Here is an 18,182-nt window from a genome sequence, read left to right on the forward strand (position 1 = left end):
CCAGGCCAGTACCCGTAGAGGTATTGTTTTTTATAGGAACTTAAAGGACTTTGTGACCCCGACAGATTTAGCGTGCACCAATCAAAATTTTACTTTTTACTCACTGAGAGTCTTCAGATGGCGGGATTCGAACTCACGAACATATGGGCTCCACGACATACCAGCCAGGGTACCCTGGACCTAAAAATAGCCACTTTTTAATCACATTTTATCCAATGGATTTTTCCATTTGATTCATTTTAGGTAACATATGTCTTACAATTCTTAAGATGTAGGCATTCCTAAAAAATTCTTTATGCAAGAACAGTGGAAAATGTAAATATCGGGTAGTGAGTAGCTGTTTTACAGCAGAAAGTTTTGTGAGTACAATTCTGCATTAACGCTGAATTTGGTCACTTTATAAAATTTTATATCTCTGTTACGGTGGTGGTGTTCATGTTTATTTGAAAATTTGGTTACGATGCGTTTAAAGAGCATTAAAATTTGTTAGATGTGAACAAGTTATTTCTCCTAGCTTTGTATGCTTCAATTGGTCTGTCAAAATCTCTTTCTGAACATATAATTGTTTCAGAAAATTGTTTACAAAATACATTCAATTGCGATGAAATTATTCAATTGAAGTCCTCAGTTGAAGGTAAAATAGCATTTTGAAAAATGAAATCAGAATACAAGCTTGCATGTATTGATACATCAGAAAGCAGTTGACAAATCATTTTTTCTCGTTAAAAAAACGTTTTACTTGAAGATTGGTAGGAATGAAGTCATATTCTTTGCTTGCTATCGACCATAAAATAATTACTTGTGACAACATATTAATAAGTCACATTGTTTTCAAATGTTTTGAAAGGTGAAAGCATTAAATAAAGGTGAGCCATTCAATATATGATGTATATGAAAACAATAGTAAGGAACAGTTCAATTCCAAACTGCTCCTTACTATGGTTTCCAGAAAGGTATTTTGCGAGATTTAAAGAATATCCGAATTTTTATTAGATAATAGCGCAATATACAGAGAAATATCTTATTGATAATCGTGGAATTTGTCAAAAAAAATGGACGAGTTGAAAATGTGCCCTATAATAATATACTGTCTCAAGCGTTTCAAACGATCTGTTGTCCAGAAATCAATGTTTGAAAAGTGTTAAAAAAAATTTCCAATCAGTTCACTCTGCCCCTTTACAGAGAAAATAAGCAATTTGACTGATTTATTGGAATTATTAACAGTGACGATCTGATTACGTTTTCTTGCGTAATTACGTCATCTTATCGTTATCTCTTAACAGTCTTTTATCTCAAGCTGACTTGTCAGATTTTAAACATTTTAATCGTCATTTAGATTTGCTTAAACAATGTTTCTGCCTTCATTTAATTTATCTCGTTATTTTCCATGCACAAGTAAGATTTATTTTTGCTGTTTTATTGCTCTTCTCTAAGTAAGCAAAATGTTGTTTTAATTTATTTTCTTTGTTCTGAGCTAAAGAACGTTCAAAGAACTATATAATTTAAAAACCAAATGATAAGTGTTATCAATGTCATTTTATTTTAAACACTAGCGAATGAAATTTTGTTTAAAAATGGTTTTATACAAATGAGCGGAATCTCCGCAGATACGCATCACACTTTCGCAGGTCCCGATCTCTAGGAACTATTTTTTCCCCCTCTCATTAATCATTAGTCATACATGTGTCGTAAGTGCGTTCAAAACTAGAGCTATTTAATTTTAGTTTAAATTAAAAACTAAACGATATTTGTTATCAATATGATATTTTATCAATGTGTCGGATCTATTTGTTATCTAAACATTGGATGTGAATTTAAATACTGGCACACATCATTAAACCTTCCTGTCTCACGCTACAGATCATTATATGTGGTCCAATATAATAGTTTGTATATCCCTCAAATAGTGTTCGTAAGAGTTATATTCAAATTAGAGGAAACACAAATAAAAGTATTATAATGTCAATAAATCATATCCATTATAGTGACCCTCCATAAGCATTGCTTTAATAATAGGCTTATTTTTAACAGTTTTTAGTGTGGTGCAGTTGGTTAGGGTGCCAGGTTATATATCCAAAGGTACCTGGTTCGAAACCCGGAGTGCTCTGGTCGTAACATAAGTTAAAACAAAGTTTCTTTTTGACAAAATTAAGCAGTAGAGCAGTGGTAGCTCAGGGGATAGAGCCTATGAAGTGAACTGGTTTTGAATCCCAGTGATGGCTGGTCGTTATGAATTCTACACCTGGCTCGCATTGACCACAGTGCTGACGTCAAGATATCCTCAGTGGTAGATGGATCTTGGGTTAGAGTCCCCTTCTCGTCAGATTAACCGTGGGAGATTTTTGTGGTTTTCCTCTCCATATAAAGCAAATGCGTGTTAGATCCATCAAAAAGTCTGCCACGAAGGCAAATTTCTCCCATTACTTCATCTAGGTCTTGACCCTTGTCTTCTGAATTGGGTTTAAAATCACAAGGCAACGAACAAAATTACAATGTTCAACATTAGTAGTCGTAAACAAAAAAAATTAGGTTGCCTGTTCAACGACGGTAATAAAATAAAAACTAAAGCAGTAGAAGTATCGATGGGAGTAAAATTTAATAAATAATTTTAAAATTTTTTTTGATTATTTAATTTTTTAAAAATGAATTCAAACAAATGACCACCTCTGTTTTTTATTCAATTTTCAACCTCCAAATTCTACATAAAATTGCTCAAATTTTACATAAAAATGCACTTATTTAAAAAATTACGTGAATTAATTTGATTTTAATGTCATAAATTGTTTGTGCTTAGCTGAAATAAAGCAATGATTTTGATTTATCATATCCTTAATAGAAACAAAATGTCCAATGGAGTTATATATATTGCATAGTCTGGTTGCCCGGTTTGGATCAGCATTTCCGTATTATTATATTTAATAACCGTCGTTGAACAACTGACCCAATTTTGGGTTTATGACTACTACTGTTCAACCACGTAGTTTTGTAATTTTGAACCCAAACCAGAAGACAAGGGAAATCCTGGATTAAGCATTGAGTGAAATTTTTCTTAATGGAGAATCGTTTTGATGGAACTAATTCCGGTTTGCGTTACATAGGGAGGAAAACCACAAAAACCTTTCACGGATAGCCTGATGGTAAGGGGATTCTAATCCATGATCCGTGTGCCGCTGAGGATATTTCTACTTCAGCACTGGGGTCGATGCGAGCCGGGTTCGAAATTCGTATCAACCAGCCTCGCTGGGATTCGAACCCGGTTCACCTCATTGGAAGGTGAACGCTCTATCTCCTGAGACACCACAACTCTGTGTCAGTACATCGGAAATTATATATATATATATATATATATATATATATATATATATATATATATATATATATATATATATATATATATATATATATATATATATATATATATATATATATATATATATATATATATATATATATATAAATAATTTCATTTCCCTTTTAATTTTACCTCCGACTTATATTATAACACGGCTTTTTCTATTTCGCTCAGTATTTAAAATAGTTGTTTGTTTGGCTAATTTCAGTTATTTTTTTCAGTCCCTTCGTAGTGATATATTAAAAGACGTAGACAATCACATTTTCAAAGCTATTGACAGATTAATTATGGATCTGGAGTTAAAGCAAAGAAAACCACAAAATGGAACAACCAAAGAAAAACCTCCTACCAAGTAAGATTTATCAATTTTTCATCCTATTTATAAAGGCTATTATGATGTGCATCCTACGGTACCGATTGCGAAATGGAAGATTCAGTTAGTATAAAAAAAAGACATTTATTTAGAGGTAAGGAAAATTTTCATTTCTAACGAAAACAAGATAACACTTCCATAGGTTCAGACGATTTTTTATACGTTGACAGAATTAATTCAACATCAGAATATTCTTTAGGTGATGATATTAATCAAAAACTTTTATTCTCTTATCGCGTAACGACTAGTTCACATTTTTCAGCAAACACTTTGACTTATTTTTTCCCGTAACAGATTTACTACCATTCTTCACTACAATTAGTCCCAGAATCTGTTAACTCTGGAACAATGGGATACTTGTAAGTCAGTGTTTCCCGAACTTATGATTTTTGTGTACCCCTTCTGAATTTTTCGTAACGCTGTGTACCACTAATAAGAAAATTAATGAATTTTTTACTACAAAAAAATTGCACAAAAATTAAAAAGCACAACTGACTGTTGACACCACTAATTATTAACTGTTAACTCAGCTAAAAGTAGCCATGAAAAAATACGTAATCGTAAATTTTCATGACTAACTTTGTTTTTAAATACATTTTTTTAAAAATTTCGTTTGTTGCAAGATATTTCGCATAGGAACGCGTACCCCCTCTAAAATGTTCCCGTACCCCTGGGGGTACGCGTACCACACTTTGGGAAACACTGTTGTAAGTGATATAGTTTGGGTATCTCTATCCTGATAGGTTGTTGAAACGTGGCATTTGTTTACGTTAGCAACCGTTTTTTCTATTCTATTTCGAGTAAGCCAAGCCCATCAAATATTAATTCCCTTAAGTGACACATTCTATATTCTATCACAAATATTTTAATTCTTTCAGTATATATTTCTTACTTTATATTAAAGATAGGCACGAAGCCATGTAGTACATAAAGAAAATAATTATGCATCGAAGTTAACAGATACAGAGAACAAAAATATATTACGGTTTCAATAAAATAAATCAAAGCTCAGTAAAAGACGAGAAAGAATTATATTCCAGCAATTTCGATGAGCGTTACGGCTCTGCACGTCAATTAGTATTCTAATTTATGCAAAGAAACTTAGCTCCACCTTAACACGCCATTATGCTTATAAAAGATCAGCTAGTACTGACGTCATAGGTCACATGTGTGGGTATCCTTGATCCTCTTCTTCTTGAAGTGCAAGTACCCAATTCCAAAAATGTCATCTGCTTTTTTAATCTACTTTGTTGTACCGCCCTTCGTAGTTGCTGACGTCAGCCTTTGTTTTTCTTGATGACTCTTATAGTGCATACTAACTTCAATGTTAGGTGAGAATTTTGCTGTTAATTTATAAGGATTGAAGGTTCCTCTCTGCATCCCTTATGCATATAAAATATAAGGGAGACCAGGATCAGTTTAACTGGATTCAATCATTCCATGATTAGTATTAACGGGGCCAACTACATAATTATACTCTAGAGTTGGCAAGATAAAGAATTATGTTTATAGTACGAAACAGATGCTTGCTTTTACTTTTTTTCTTCTTTTTCTTCTAATGCATCACCCATCCATGTCCAAGCACTTATCTTGTCTTTCAGGGTTCTATCTTTTAATGGCCATGCTAGGAATTCCACGCAATAGGGCACTTGCGCTTCAAGAAGATCACAGATACCCACACAAGAGTTTTCTTGTTGACTCTTATAGTGCATACTAACTTCAATGTTAGGTGAGAATTTTGCTGTTAATTTATAAGGATTGAAGGTTCCTCTCTGCATCCCTTATGCATATAAAATATAAGGGAGACCAGGATCAGTTTAACTGGATTCAATCATTCCATGATTAGTATTAACGGGGCCAACTACATAATTATACTCTAGAGTTGGCAAGATAAAGAATTATGTTTATAGTACGAAACAGATGCTTGCTTTTACTTTTTTTCTTCTTTTTCTTCTAATGCATCACCCATCCATGTCCAAGCACTTATCTTGTCTTTCAGGGTTCTATCTTTTAATGGCCATGCTAGGAATTCCACGCAATAGGGCACTTGCGCTTCAAGAAGATCACAGATACCCACACATGAGACCTTCGTAGTCAGCTCCTTTGATAATCTTATTTCTGAGCAAAATGACATGTTAAAGTTGAGCTAAGTTTCTCCACATAAGTTAGAATGTTAATTAATTTGAAGATGATTAAATACGGTACCGTATCGCACATCGGATTTGTTGAAATATAATTCTTTTTAGTCTGCGTCTTTTACTCATTGTGACTTAGATTTATTATAACCGTGATACATTTTTGTTCGCTGTACTTGGAAACTTCGATGCGAAATTAGATTGTCTATGTTCTATATATCTTCGCTCCTGTCTTTGTGTTAAGCTAGAAATATATAGTGAAAGAATTAAAATCTTTATGAAAGAATCAAAGAATGTGTCACTTAAGAGAATTGGTACTTGACGGACGGACTTTGCCTACTCGAAATACTATGAGAAGAACAGCTGCTAACGTATACAAATGCTACATTTTAACAACCAATCAGGATTGAGATAACCACACTACGTCACTTGCAAGTATCCAATTCCAAATGTTTAAATTATAACTTCAATGCGTGACATCACACTTTTAACCTTCCCCTCTTCCTTGTCACAAAATAGATATTAGCAGATATTAGGTACAGTCCGCAAAAAAAAAAACGAATCACTCTGAATAACTTTCGTTCTAATGATTGGATTTTCACGAACTAAGTGTCAATCTTAATGGTTCCTGGGGGTGACCTCAAATATGCTAATTAATTAGTGCTAACTATTAATTTAGTTACGAAATCAGACACAAAAACGTACTTTCTCTGAATAAACATATATTTTTTTTTACATATTTGGATTTTTAACCTTCAAAATATAGGGGGTAGCCGCAATCTGGGAAATATGGTCCCCATAGTTTGGTCAGGAGAGCGATCCAAAGTTCGTACCCCTTAATGTTAATTTCACTTTTTACGTTTTTAGTCATATTTTGAAAACTATTAAAGCAATTCAAAGAAAATTGCACCCACTCATAAAACTCAATTACCCAAAGATAATTTCATGAAAAAAATAATTTTTAATAATTATTAATTATTTTTTATTATTTAATTAAATTGAGGATGAAAAATTTTTGAATTATAAGGTATGAATTTTTTTATACCATATTAATCTACATATTTTTCAATTCAAAAATCTAAAGTTTCAACTGATTTCATTTATTAGAAGCTGAGAAAAATTAAAACTAATTATTTTTAAAAAAATAATTTGGCGACAGTAAAGAAATAATTAAATGGGGCGATTAATATTAAAATGTGATAAACTTGAGAGGAACTTGACTTCGCGCGCGTAGCGTAAAATTTCATTCATATTTTTTCGCTAATAATCGTTTGCTAATCGTTTATTTCTTTCAAACTATAAAATAGGATATTTCTTTTTTAGTCGTTTAATATTTTATTTTTCTATTTAGTAAAGAAATTTGAATGAAAAATACTTTATTAAACGAATGTCTAGTTTTATAAAAGCGTGCTTCTGATAGAATATGATTGATTATACACCAGATTGTGCTAATTTAATGTGATTATTTTTTAATTTTGTTTTTCAATAACTGATACAATTTCAATAATATACATACGTATGCATAGATTTGGAGTAATATATTTATCAATTTCTTGATTATATATTTCATAAATATTAATAAAAATATGTAGTCAACATTTTTTAGCACCTCTCACAACATCGCAAATTTCTCAACATATTATAGGGTAAACTAACCAATGAAGGAACACTTAAGCTTAGCTTGCCTTTAAAAAAAATTATAAAAGTTTCTAAATTTGTTATTAAATGCAAATTATGTAAAAAAAAAATTAGAGAACTTACATAATATTGTTTTAAGCTTTTGGTAGTTTAAATAATAAGTAGTAAGATAACCAAGTGAAGGAACAGCTCTTACCAGTGAATAAACACTAAATTTTCAAGTGAATGAACACTTAATTTTGAGAATGTTTGATGCTCGTTAGGAATCCATTGGCCACACAAATGTCTAAAAACAAGATTTTTCTTGGAATTGCAACATATAACCACAGTTAACGTGGAAAATGTTACTTTTTTTTTCAGTCATGAAAAGGAAAGTAAAATATGTTTGAATACATAATTTTAAAAAAAAAGTTCATCTTTTTCCACACAGTTTAATAGTCAATTCTAAATTATGAATGTTTATTAATGTGTAATCCGATGATGCTTTTATTATTATTATTATAATTAGATCACTTTTTTGTTTACTCTTTTCCCCATATTTTTTGAACTTCTTTTTTATCTTAAGTATTTTTTTTCTCTTCGTTATACTTTCTACTTTAACTTTTTTTCAGCTCTTTCAATCTCTTAAAATTTTCGTTCTTTTTCTGAAGTCAATGCAAAAAAGTAATTTATTTCTTTTTCTTTTAATTTAACCTTCCTCTTTTTTCCAAATTGTTGGCCAATGTAAATGTATCTTCGAAATTTCTTTTGATTTTCTAGTACCATTTCTAGAATTCCTCACTGGATAATAAATGAGAAAAAGGAGTTTCGAAGTTTGAGTAAAATCCATCTCTCATTGATTTATATCTAGTGAGTCATCAGCAGTACTTACCATTTACTTATGGAACCGATTGTTTTTGCAACTAACAATGCCTCAAGAGGACTTATTTAAAAATCAGTTTTCAAGATACTTTCATTATCAATGTTAGTTGTATCAGCTTCAGTGCCAAAATTTGATTAACCAAATGTTCTTTTTGAAATAAATTCTTCAATATTGAGAAAAGCACAGGCTACTGGATATTTGGGAGATTAAATTTTTCTGTCAGTGTTCCTTTAAAAATTTGCAGCATAACTTGTGAGATTTCCATCTCAAGCTTCTGAAGAAATAGTGCATCTTTACTCTCAAAGCATGTGTTTTGTTGATAAGCTGTCTTGCTCATTAACTCTTGGTGTCTGTTTTACATGCATTTGTTCAACGTTTTCTACATCGAATGGAAAAATATCACATTTCATAAAGGCATTTTAACTTCATCAGTTGATGCCTCAAAATCTTATTTAAAAATGGATGTAAAATTTTCTCGACATATTGTTTTACAATTCTTTTGTTTTCAAGATCTAACGGGAGACTTCAATGAATTAAGTAGAAAAGTAAACCAGAAAATTTGCTTTGATGAACAAAACTTGCTCAGTTTCAAATTGATATGAGATTTATACCTATCCATAACAAGCAAAATAGGGAATTTGATAGCATTTTTAATTAGCCATGGGTAGAAACATATGCAATATATTTGTAAAATGTTGCTGCGATCATCGTTTCATTTCATGAATCGCTTTTTCCAATGAAATATATAGCAGGGACTGATTCTGTAATATCTAAAAGAATTCTTCAGTAAGGAAAAACTACCAAGGGAGGTACTTTTTCTTTCCTGGGTACTTTGGAATATAAATCCTTATAATTTTTAGGGAGAAAATTTTTTCCCGTTTAAGGGCAGTATTCAACTCTTGCTTCATCCGCATTGTAAATGCAATCACTTTCTAAAAGGATGCCAGGGCTACTTCCCTCCTAAAGATTCTTCTAAAGTTCTTAAAATCAGTATTTCGAATATTATTCTCTAAGGAAAGTTTTGCTTTTTGAAATTATCTTCGCATTGCACTGAGTCATCGGTGGAAGTCGCCTAAAAAAAAACTTCACCCATTTTTACCTGGATGATTGTCTTTAAATGGATTGATCCTATCAGTTTCCGTCAGGACATTAAAGACCGCAATAAGATAAAAATTTAGCTAATTATTGGCACAAAAGCCTGCAAAGAAATTTTCCATTCAAGCTTTTATTATTATATTTAGTCAGTATACATAGTTTATTAAGGTGTCTAAGGTATGATGTAATAACTGATCACTATGTTTATAAAGATAATAAATAATATAAAGATAAATTTCAATTGTAAACGGAATTTTTTGATGTCCTTAAATTAAAATGTTAAGGCTTGTAGCAAAAAAAAAAAAAAAAAATTACTGCATTGATTATTTTTACAAAGTAGTGAATTATTATTTTTTCAATCTAAGAACCTGTGCCTATAACTTATGTAAAACTTATTTTAATATAGTGTGAAATAATTTAATATGCTGTGTAACTAAATGGATAATCCCAAGAAACTGAATCGAAAATATAATAACGTCAATGATTTAAAAAAATAATGGATGATAGTAAAAATAGACATGTTTTGAGCGTCCAATAATAAAAGTCACAAGTTATTCAAGTCTGACAAGTCTTGAGAATGGGCGGTAATATTTGAACGCTCGAAACATGTTGACTTTTGTTTCCCTCTTCATATGTTTCTAAGCCAGTTGATTTTTTATCGTCAATCATACTGTTTTGAATTTGGGTCTTGATCATTATTTTGATAAGGATTTTACACTCGTTAAAGTAAACATATGCATTTTAATATTATAACAGGATTTATGTGGTCTTTAAAAACGTAATAGAATCCATATTGTAAAAGTTATATTTAACTTAAAAGTTAAAATTTTGAGACCAGATATTTTGAGTTAATGAAATTAAATATTTTATCTTTTAAGTTTTTGTGCCCCCATTTCAGTATCTTAAAGATCTTACGATCTCTGTTTAAAAAGAAAGTATCAGATATATATAAGAAAGCAAATTAATCATAGTAGCAGTATTTGATGGTAAATGTAGCGTATCTTAATTGAAGAATATGCTGTGCGACATTTTATGGTCAATTTGCGAACGTAAGTTTCAGAATATATCGAAACATGAGGATGCTATTTGCTAATCATTTTTATCCGAAGAAAGCCATGTAATCTAATTATCTAACAGAATGAAGCGATTTTTTAAGCAATGAATGTGCAACATTTTATTTCAATATCTTATTCTTAAACATAACATATTTCAATGTTTTTAAAATGGCACGAAACATTCAGCAATTCCTTGAGTTATAGAAAAAAGAAATCTCGTAAATTATATAAAACCTTGTGAATTTGCATTAGAATTACAAAACAATTTTTTTTCTTTATTTAAAACTTTCTTGCCTAGAAGACTCGATTAAAGCTGTAAAAATGATTATCCCTAAAATTTTGTATATAGCTATAATAAGTTATGTTAATTTAATTTTAGTATGAAATCCTCGAATAAATATAGCAAAAACAGCATAATCTATATAATATCAGATGAAAAGTTCATGTATTTAAATTCTAAAAACTTAGAAAATCATAAATAATTTATAAATCGATACAAATTTTCTTTTCAAAGGGGATTAAAATAATTTTTTTTCCTTTGCTTTTTGGACAGAAATCAGCTTAAAAATTGTCTATTGCTTAGAAACTTTGAGATATTTACTGCTAATAATTAATTAAACCTCTCCCAGCAATCACAAACATTATTTCAATTGTTTTTACAGTCAGAGCGTGGTTGCCTGGCAACCTAGTAAAATGAAGAATTCCTCTTTTGAATTAGTCAATGGGTTATCTTAAAATATTAATTTGCACAGGCGACTTTTTTTGGCGGTTTTCTGGACTATCGCCAAATATATAAACCTTTATTGCTGCCCAATTTACCACCCAATTTTTTTAAAATTTTGTCTACCCCCCCTAATTCAAGTATCTAGATTCCAAATATGTAAAAAAAAATATATGTTTATTCAGAGAAAGTACGTTTTTGTGTCTGATTTCGCAACTTAATTAATAGTTAGCACTAATTAATTAGCATATTTGAGGTCACCCCCAGGAACCATTAAGATTGACACTTAGTTCGTGAAAATCCGATCATTAGAACGAAAGTTATTCAGGGTGATTCGTTTTTTTTTTTGCGGACTGTACATTTTCCGGTGTGTTTTTTTCACTCTGATTTGAATGAGATAAAATTCGAGTCAATAGAAGAAGTATGTTTAACGTTATAAGTCTAATTCAAAAGTATAATTTTTTTTTTTTTTTTTACAAAACGAATTTAAACTTTTTTAGGTGTTTTCTGTCATGTTTTGTCTGATTGAATTCTGAATGTTGAAATACATTGGAAGCAATGCCTCACTTGCTTAGATATATCAGATGCGTAAATAAAGATTAAGTGCAATATTGTACTTCGAATGCATAAGTGCAACATTGAACTTCTTAAATAATAGTCCGATCTTCTCGAAATTTTTTTCATTCGGTTACATGAGAAACAATACCTCAGTTACCTGTCTAGAAAAAATTCAATTCGTCTTTTTAAAACCACCGCCATTTTTTAAAAGGGTACAGAAGAGAAGTGGGCTAGTTTTCAGGCATCATTTACAAGTATATAAACAAAGCTTTCTATGAAAAAAAATCTTGGGTATTACTTTTTCCAATGAAAATCGTCCTATTTTGTTGAACTAATTACTGTTTGACGTATAATTTTGTTTTTATGTACAATTTTTGTTTTGTATTTTCAGAAAAGAGAATCCCAAAGAATTACCACCGAAGGAATTTGAGTTTCGAAATTCCACACTAACGTAAGGCACTGATATTAATTATTCTATAGAGTCTTGTACTTTGCACCTTGTCATTGAGACTTATTTATTTATTTATTCTTAGGAACCTTTGGGAAGTATCTCATGTAAGATCTGTCTATAACATTTGTCTCGCACTCTTCGTACTTTTATACTTGAATATCATTACTTTCTACTTTATTAATCCACAAAAGTAAGTACAATTTAAAGCTTGTATTTCATATGTATATGTTACCCTGAATGAACGAAATCAATGTCGACTTTCACCGGTGAGTGTAAACAATCACATAGTCGCTTTGGTGAATGTCCGAAATATTTGTTTTATCCAAATTTGATATTAATTTATTCGGTAATATTATATTCATTCGATATTTTAATATCTGTGGAGGATAGATTAGGAGAAACATCAGTGTTCGGAGTATCGGTCCAATGCATTCTGGGCCGTGACACTGAACCTTTAAAAAAAAGCATTGATGTAAGATATACCGGGCAGTGGCACTTAACTAGACCTGTTATGTATTTCGGACATTCACCAAAGTCACTATGTGATTGTTGACATTCACCGGTGAAGGTCGACATTCTCTTGACTTCGGGTATTCGCGATAACATAGATATATATATTCATTCTAAATTTACTGTTCTATCAATTGTATCGCTAAAATAACTTTACTGACTGTTACGTGTATCAAATTTTACTGTATAATACTGTAAGAAATTTTACTACAGTAGGGAACCGATTATCCGGAACGAACGGGACCATCGCTATTCCGGATAACTGATTTTTCCGGTTTTCTGAATCGTTACAAAGAGCCGTTTTTTTATTGTTAAACCCAACTAAAAAAAAAAAAAAAATATTTGGAAATAATCTTAAAAAGAAGAAAAAACGATGAAGTAATACACTAATGATTATTTCCAAAATGATGGTAAGGTAAACATCTTTCAAAAAAGAAAGAAAAATCCTAAAATCTTATGAAGAAAAAAACATTTTTTTAAAAAAATGGCGGGAAAATGTATCGAATTTTGTTCCGGTTTTTTGGTTTTCCGGTTTTCTGATTTCCGGATAACGGGTTCTGTACTGTATTATAAACTTAACTCTATATTAACACCAAAAATGATGTTAAGATATACCATTTTCTGACGCTTCTGCGCTAAACTTTTAAGTGCGGTGTTTAACGAAACATACATGTTAGATCGCTGTATAATATCTATGGAATTTCTTTTATCTTTTGTAATAGTCACATGTTAAGAAAAGTAATTAATTCGATCATTTTTTTTTATATGACATATACAAAAAAAAATTTTGTTAATTTATTTTTTTCATGGAAGGTTATTTCAAGATTTGTCTGTGGTGTCATGGACGTTTGGGAAGTTCCACATAGTGACTGCCTATTGGTTTGGAATCAATGCCTCCATTCTTTTCATATTATATCCCACTCTCAAATACTGGGCAACATCTAGAATTACTACAAGAAGAAAAGGTAAATGAGTTTGTAATCAATGAAAACTATTTTGTTCTATTGCAAACAATATTCCTTTTTTAGTGTTTCACTGGTGTAAGAAGTTAAGAGAATTTGCAGACTGCGGCGATTATCTCTAGAACTACTAGACCGATTTTAATCAAATTTGATATGTAGGTACATACATTCATACAATACACAACAAATAACTCTACAATTGTAATACACACGCATGATCATGCGTAACACTCATTTAAGTTGGAAGGTAGGAAACAGTGGTTGCAGAATTATAAAAAAAGTTGGTTAATAGGGGGTACAGGCCTTGCAGCGTGATTTCATACTTGAAATAAGGCAGTTTATCATTTCCTGTGGCAATGGGTCCCATTCTTTCTGCAACACGGTTTTCATTCCCTGGAGGGTTCTCGAAGGGGGTAGCAAGTTGCAATTGCCCTCTCCAGAGCATCCCATATATGAGGTATGAGGTCTTGAGATCGATAATTTAATATGCCCCGCCATAATGGTTGATTTCGCGAACATTGGAGGGTAGGTGGTAGGTCCCTGGTTCTTTGAAATAGGAACGTACAGCGACAATCGGTGTTTATGCTGAACCGGAACTCATCAATGAAGAGAATGGTCGTCCATTAATCCACACTCCAATCTCTATGCACCATGCTGAACGGACTCTCCTGTTCGTAGAAGTGGGCGGGAGACAATCAGCAGGTCTTCTTGTAAACAACGCTCTCTCATGAATTCGTTTGGAAACAGTCACCCTTGACACAGGGGCTCCTGTGGCTGCATACAAGTCATTAGAGGTTTTAGGCATTGCTATAATGGACAAATGACCATCAACTCTGGACGTCGTGGCTCTTGGACTACCTTGTCCAGGCATTCTCTCGATGGATTCGTTATCCTGGAACTGTTTTCATAAGTTGCACACGACGCTGGGCGTTAAATTGAACTCTTTATAAATCTGGACCTGAGATTGGCTTGCTTCTACTTTAAAATGATGTGAAAAATTTAATACCTTACAATTCATTTTTTCTACTGTTATTGAGTAAAATAATAAAAAATAATAAATACTTACTGAATTTGTTTTTTGCATGGAATTATCTTTACCTAAAAGAATTTTACAAATGTGAGAACAAAAATTTTCTGTTCGCTTCAAACTTTATTAAGATCGAAATGGCGAAATACGCAAAAAGTGAAATTAATTTAAGGGGTCCAAACTTCGAAACGCTCTCTTGACTGAACCATATTTCCCAGATTTCGGCTCACCCCCTATATTTTTAGGGGGGTGGGGAGAGGTCAGAAATCCAAATACCTCGAAAAAAAGTATGTTTATTAAGAGAAAGTACGTTTTTGTTATCTAAATCTAAATAACAAAAACGTATATTAAAGTCTAAAAAAATCGCTTGCACTTATTAATTAGCATTAATTGATGTCATCCCTTCGAGACATTGAGATTGAGTCCTAGAACGTGAGTATCCGATCATTACATCAAAAGTTATTTGCTTTTTATTTTGCGCACTTAACACGAAACAGTGCAAGGAATTTAAAACAGATCACGTCAATAAATGTAATTTTTTTATTTAATTTTCGTTTCTGTAGTACGATTCAATCAATTCGTTAAAATTTTGGATTTTACTATTGAAAATTACATACTTTAAAAAGACGTAAAACTTTATGTCCCTCAAAATTCAGAAGTTTTGGATGATCAATATATTTAAATTACAAATAATCATAAAAATTTAAATTTTGCATGATATCACGTTTGGTTGAACAAGCTTTAAGTGCAAAAATAATAATAATGAATAAATAAATAATGTTTTTTGATTAATGGCTCTGGAGATTCTGAGAAATACACAAAAATTTAAATTAACATTGAAGGATCCAAACTTTCGAGCGGTTAGCGTGCGAAGCCAATGGCTGCTGGTTAGAATCCGCTTAGGGCATGGATGATACTGTCTTTATGTTGTTCTGTATTGTGTGAATGTGGTAAACGGGTACCTGTGATAGTACGGCGTGTTTAATGTCGCTTGCCTCCACAGGCGCCCCCTGGGTAACGTTAAATGAGCAACACTGAGATGAGAACCGAAGTTTAGTACCTGCTGTTTGAAAAAAAAAGATTTTTTTTTAGGGAACATATTCTCAGGTACTCCTTACATTTTGAGTTTTACAAATCTAAATTCTTCAGGAGGGGGTTATGTTTATTCAGAGATAGTACGTGTTTGTGTCTGACTTAAAATACCGTCTGCGTTTATTAATTAATATATAAATTGTTAACCTTGTATCATTAAAATGTCACCTTAATATCTAAAAATACGATCAGTGAATCAAAAGTTATTGAGTTGTTCAATTTTTTTTTTATGTTGCGCACTGTATACCTTATTGTTTGGCGGAAAATAGAATACTTATTATTAATATTTCTTTTTTTAGGACTGTACGACACCATATTCTGCTTGTTATTTATTGTTTATCAGCTATCGATCTTAATTATTCCTGCTAGAATAGTTGTTGTCTTCAATTTGCCGCCAGTGTCTTCATTCGTGGTGTTGGCTGAACAAGTAAGTTAGGTCTAACTTTCGAAATGGTGGGTGAAAACTCTTACAGTCTTTCTATGGAAAGAACTCCCCTTACCATTCGTTATGAGCAGTAGCAGTGACTATAATTACGAGGTTTAACAGTTTTGTGGGGGTGTTAGGTTAAGACAGATTTATACTCTGATCGGTGTAAGAAAGGGAAGAGAGAGTAGATCCTCTCTTTGAAATGCGCTATTCCATGTTTCTTGTTTCCATACGAGCAGACGACCTGAAACTTTGTGGGAAGGGAGTTCTTTGCACAGACAAACTATAACTGTTTTCTCTGTAAATATTTTCTTTTATTGAAAGGGGTTTAGCCAGTGCTGTTACTCAACGAGGTATATTTGTTTCTTTGTGGTGAAAGGAAAAAACAACTTTCAAAACTGGTATTTATTAAAACAAAATTGCGGCAAATATATTTACATTTTGGCTGTTTGCTCGGTACACAGAACAAAGGTAACGGAACGCTGTTGAAATTTTTAAAAGATTAAAACATTAGATCACAAACTTTTTTTAAATATTTTTTAAACTGTGGTTTTGCTTCACTTTGTCGTTTTGCGTCATTGCAGTGACGTTTTGTGTTCGCAGTGACGTTCAGCGTCAGAATGCGCTTTGAGGGTGCTGCTGAAAGATAGGCTAAACTTGGCCTAACTGCCATGAATAACTATTGCAGACTCGCATGAGCTATAAAATTTGAAAATCATTCCCTGAACAACGGTATTTCATATGAGCGCAGAAACAGCAGTAGCATTAAATAATTAAAACAGCATTAAAGAATTAAAACTGAACAAATAATAATGATAATAATTGTTTTTCAATCATCTTTTGAATTCTTTTAAAAGTAAAACACTATCTGAAAGTGTGTAACTAGTTTACTTTTGTTTAATCTATTTATTTTTGTGTATTGTGCCAAAACTTCATTCTTGGAATTTTCAATCTAGGCTAGGCTTATTATGAAAACCCATGCTTTTGTTCGAGAGAATGTCGCAAGAGCTTTAAGATACAAACCTCACCAAGGTAAAAAAAACCTTTTTTTTCTCTTTTTTTTATTCATTTGATTTAGCCACCAATTTCACCAATGTTAACAATTTACTTCATGAAATAATTTCATTTAATGTGATTAAGAAAATTTTTTTTGTCAGAAATATTGTAAAATTGCAGTAAATTATGAACAGAGACATGGTTAATAATATTAGGTTCTTTTTGTGCTATTTTTTGATTTATTTCGAACAAAAATCATCAGACTTTAACTTTCCTTTATTTTTTCCTATTAGCGTTAAAAAAAATTTTCTAAATTAAAATTTAATTTTTTATTGGGAAAAGTATGAATCAAAATCATAACACGATTTATGAATCTCAAATAATTAAAATAAAATTACCAAAATATGTAAGCTACAAATTTCCTGTAGTAATCTAGTTTTGAGTTATTAAGTTTTTAAATTTGAAAAAAAAAAAAAAAAAAAAAAAGAAAACCTGCTTGAATTATCAAGGAGAAAAGTCGACATGAAAAGATTTAATAATAATAGTAGAAAAATGAATGTGAAAGATAAATAATTTCAATATTTTTTCAGCAATAACAGAAAATTACAAATTTTCATTTTTATTTTTATCATGTATCTTAGTAAAGGTAAAGTAAAGATAGCAAAGGTAAAGACATTTCAGTAAAGATAACTCATAGATATGAAAAATTATGATGTATACTTGTTACTGTGAATGACAGAAATGGGTTGTTGACTTCCTCCGGTGAATGATGTCATCGCATAGTCAATTTGGTCAATGCCCGAAATATATATTAGGTCTAGTTAAGTGCATACATTTGCCCGGTATGCCCTACATCAATGTTTAAGGTCAAGTGCCACTGCCCATTATGCGTGTTACCGATACTCCGAACATTATCTATTCTCAGATA

The 18,182-nt window shown here is 31.4% G+C and overlaps 1 protein-coding gene across 2 annotated transcripts in view; it reads left to right on the plus strand.

Moving 5' to 3' along the window:
- LOC107447646 (sterol O-acyltransferase 1) overlaps positions 1-18,182 on the plus strand; it is a 59,611-nt gene that overhangs the window by 27,051 nt on the left and 14,378 nt on the right. For both annotated transcript variants that reach the window (XM_087153468.1, XM_087153469.1), the window contains exons 3-8: positions 3,574-3,704; positions 12,181-12,240; positions 12,323-12,430; positions 13,564-13,715; positions 16,131-16,258; positions 17,215-17,290. In XM_087153468.1, the coding sequence (XP_087009594.1) occupies positions 3,574-3,704; positions 12,181-12,240; positions 12,323-12,430; positions 13,564-13,715; positions 16,131-16,258; positions 17,215-17,290 (655 nt within the window). The remainder of the gene's footprint in view (positions 1-3,573; positions 3,705-12,180; positions 12,241-12,322; positions 12,431-13,563; positions 13,716-16,130; positions 16,259-17,214; positions 17,291-18,182) is intronic.

Source organism: Parasteatoda tepidariorum, chromosome 10 (assembly GCF_982258835.1).
Source record: "Parasteatoda tepidariorum strain Cologne lab strain chromosome 10, Ptep-v5.0, whole genome shotgun sequence".
Lineage (NCBI taxonomy): Eukaryota > Metazoa > Arthropoda > Arachnida > Araneae > Theridiidae > Parasteatoda > Parasteatoda tepidariorum.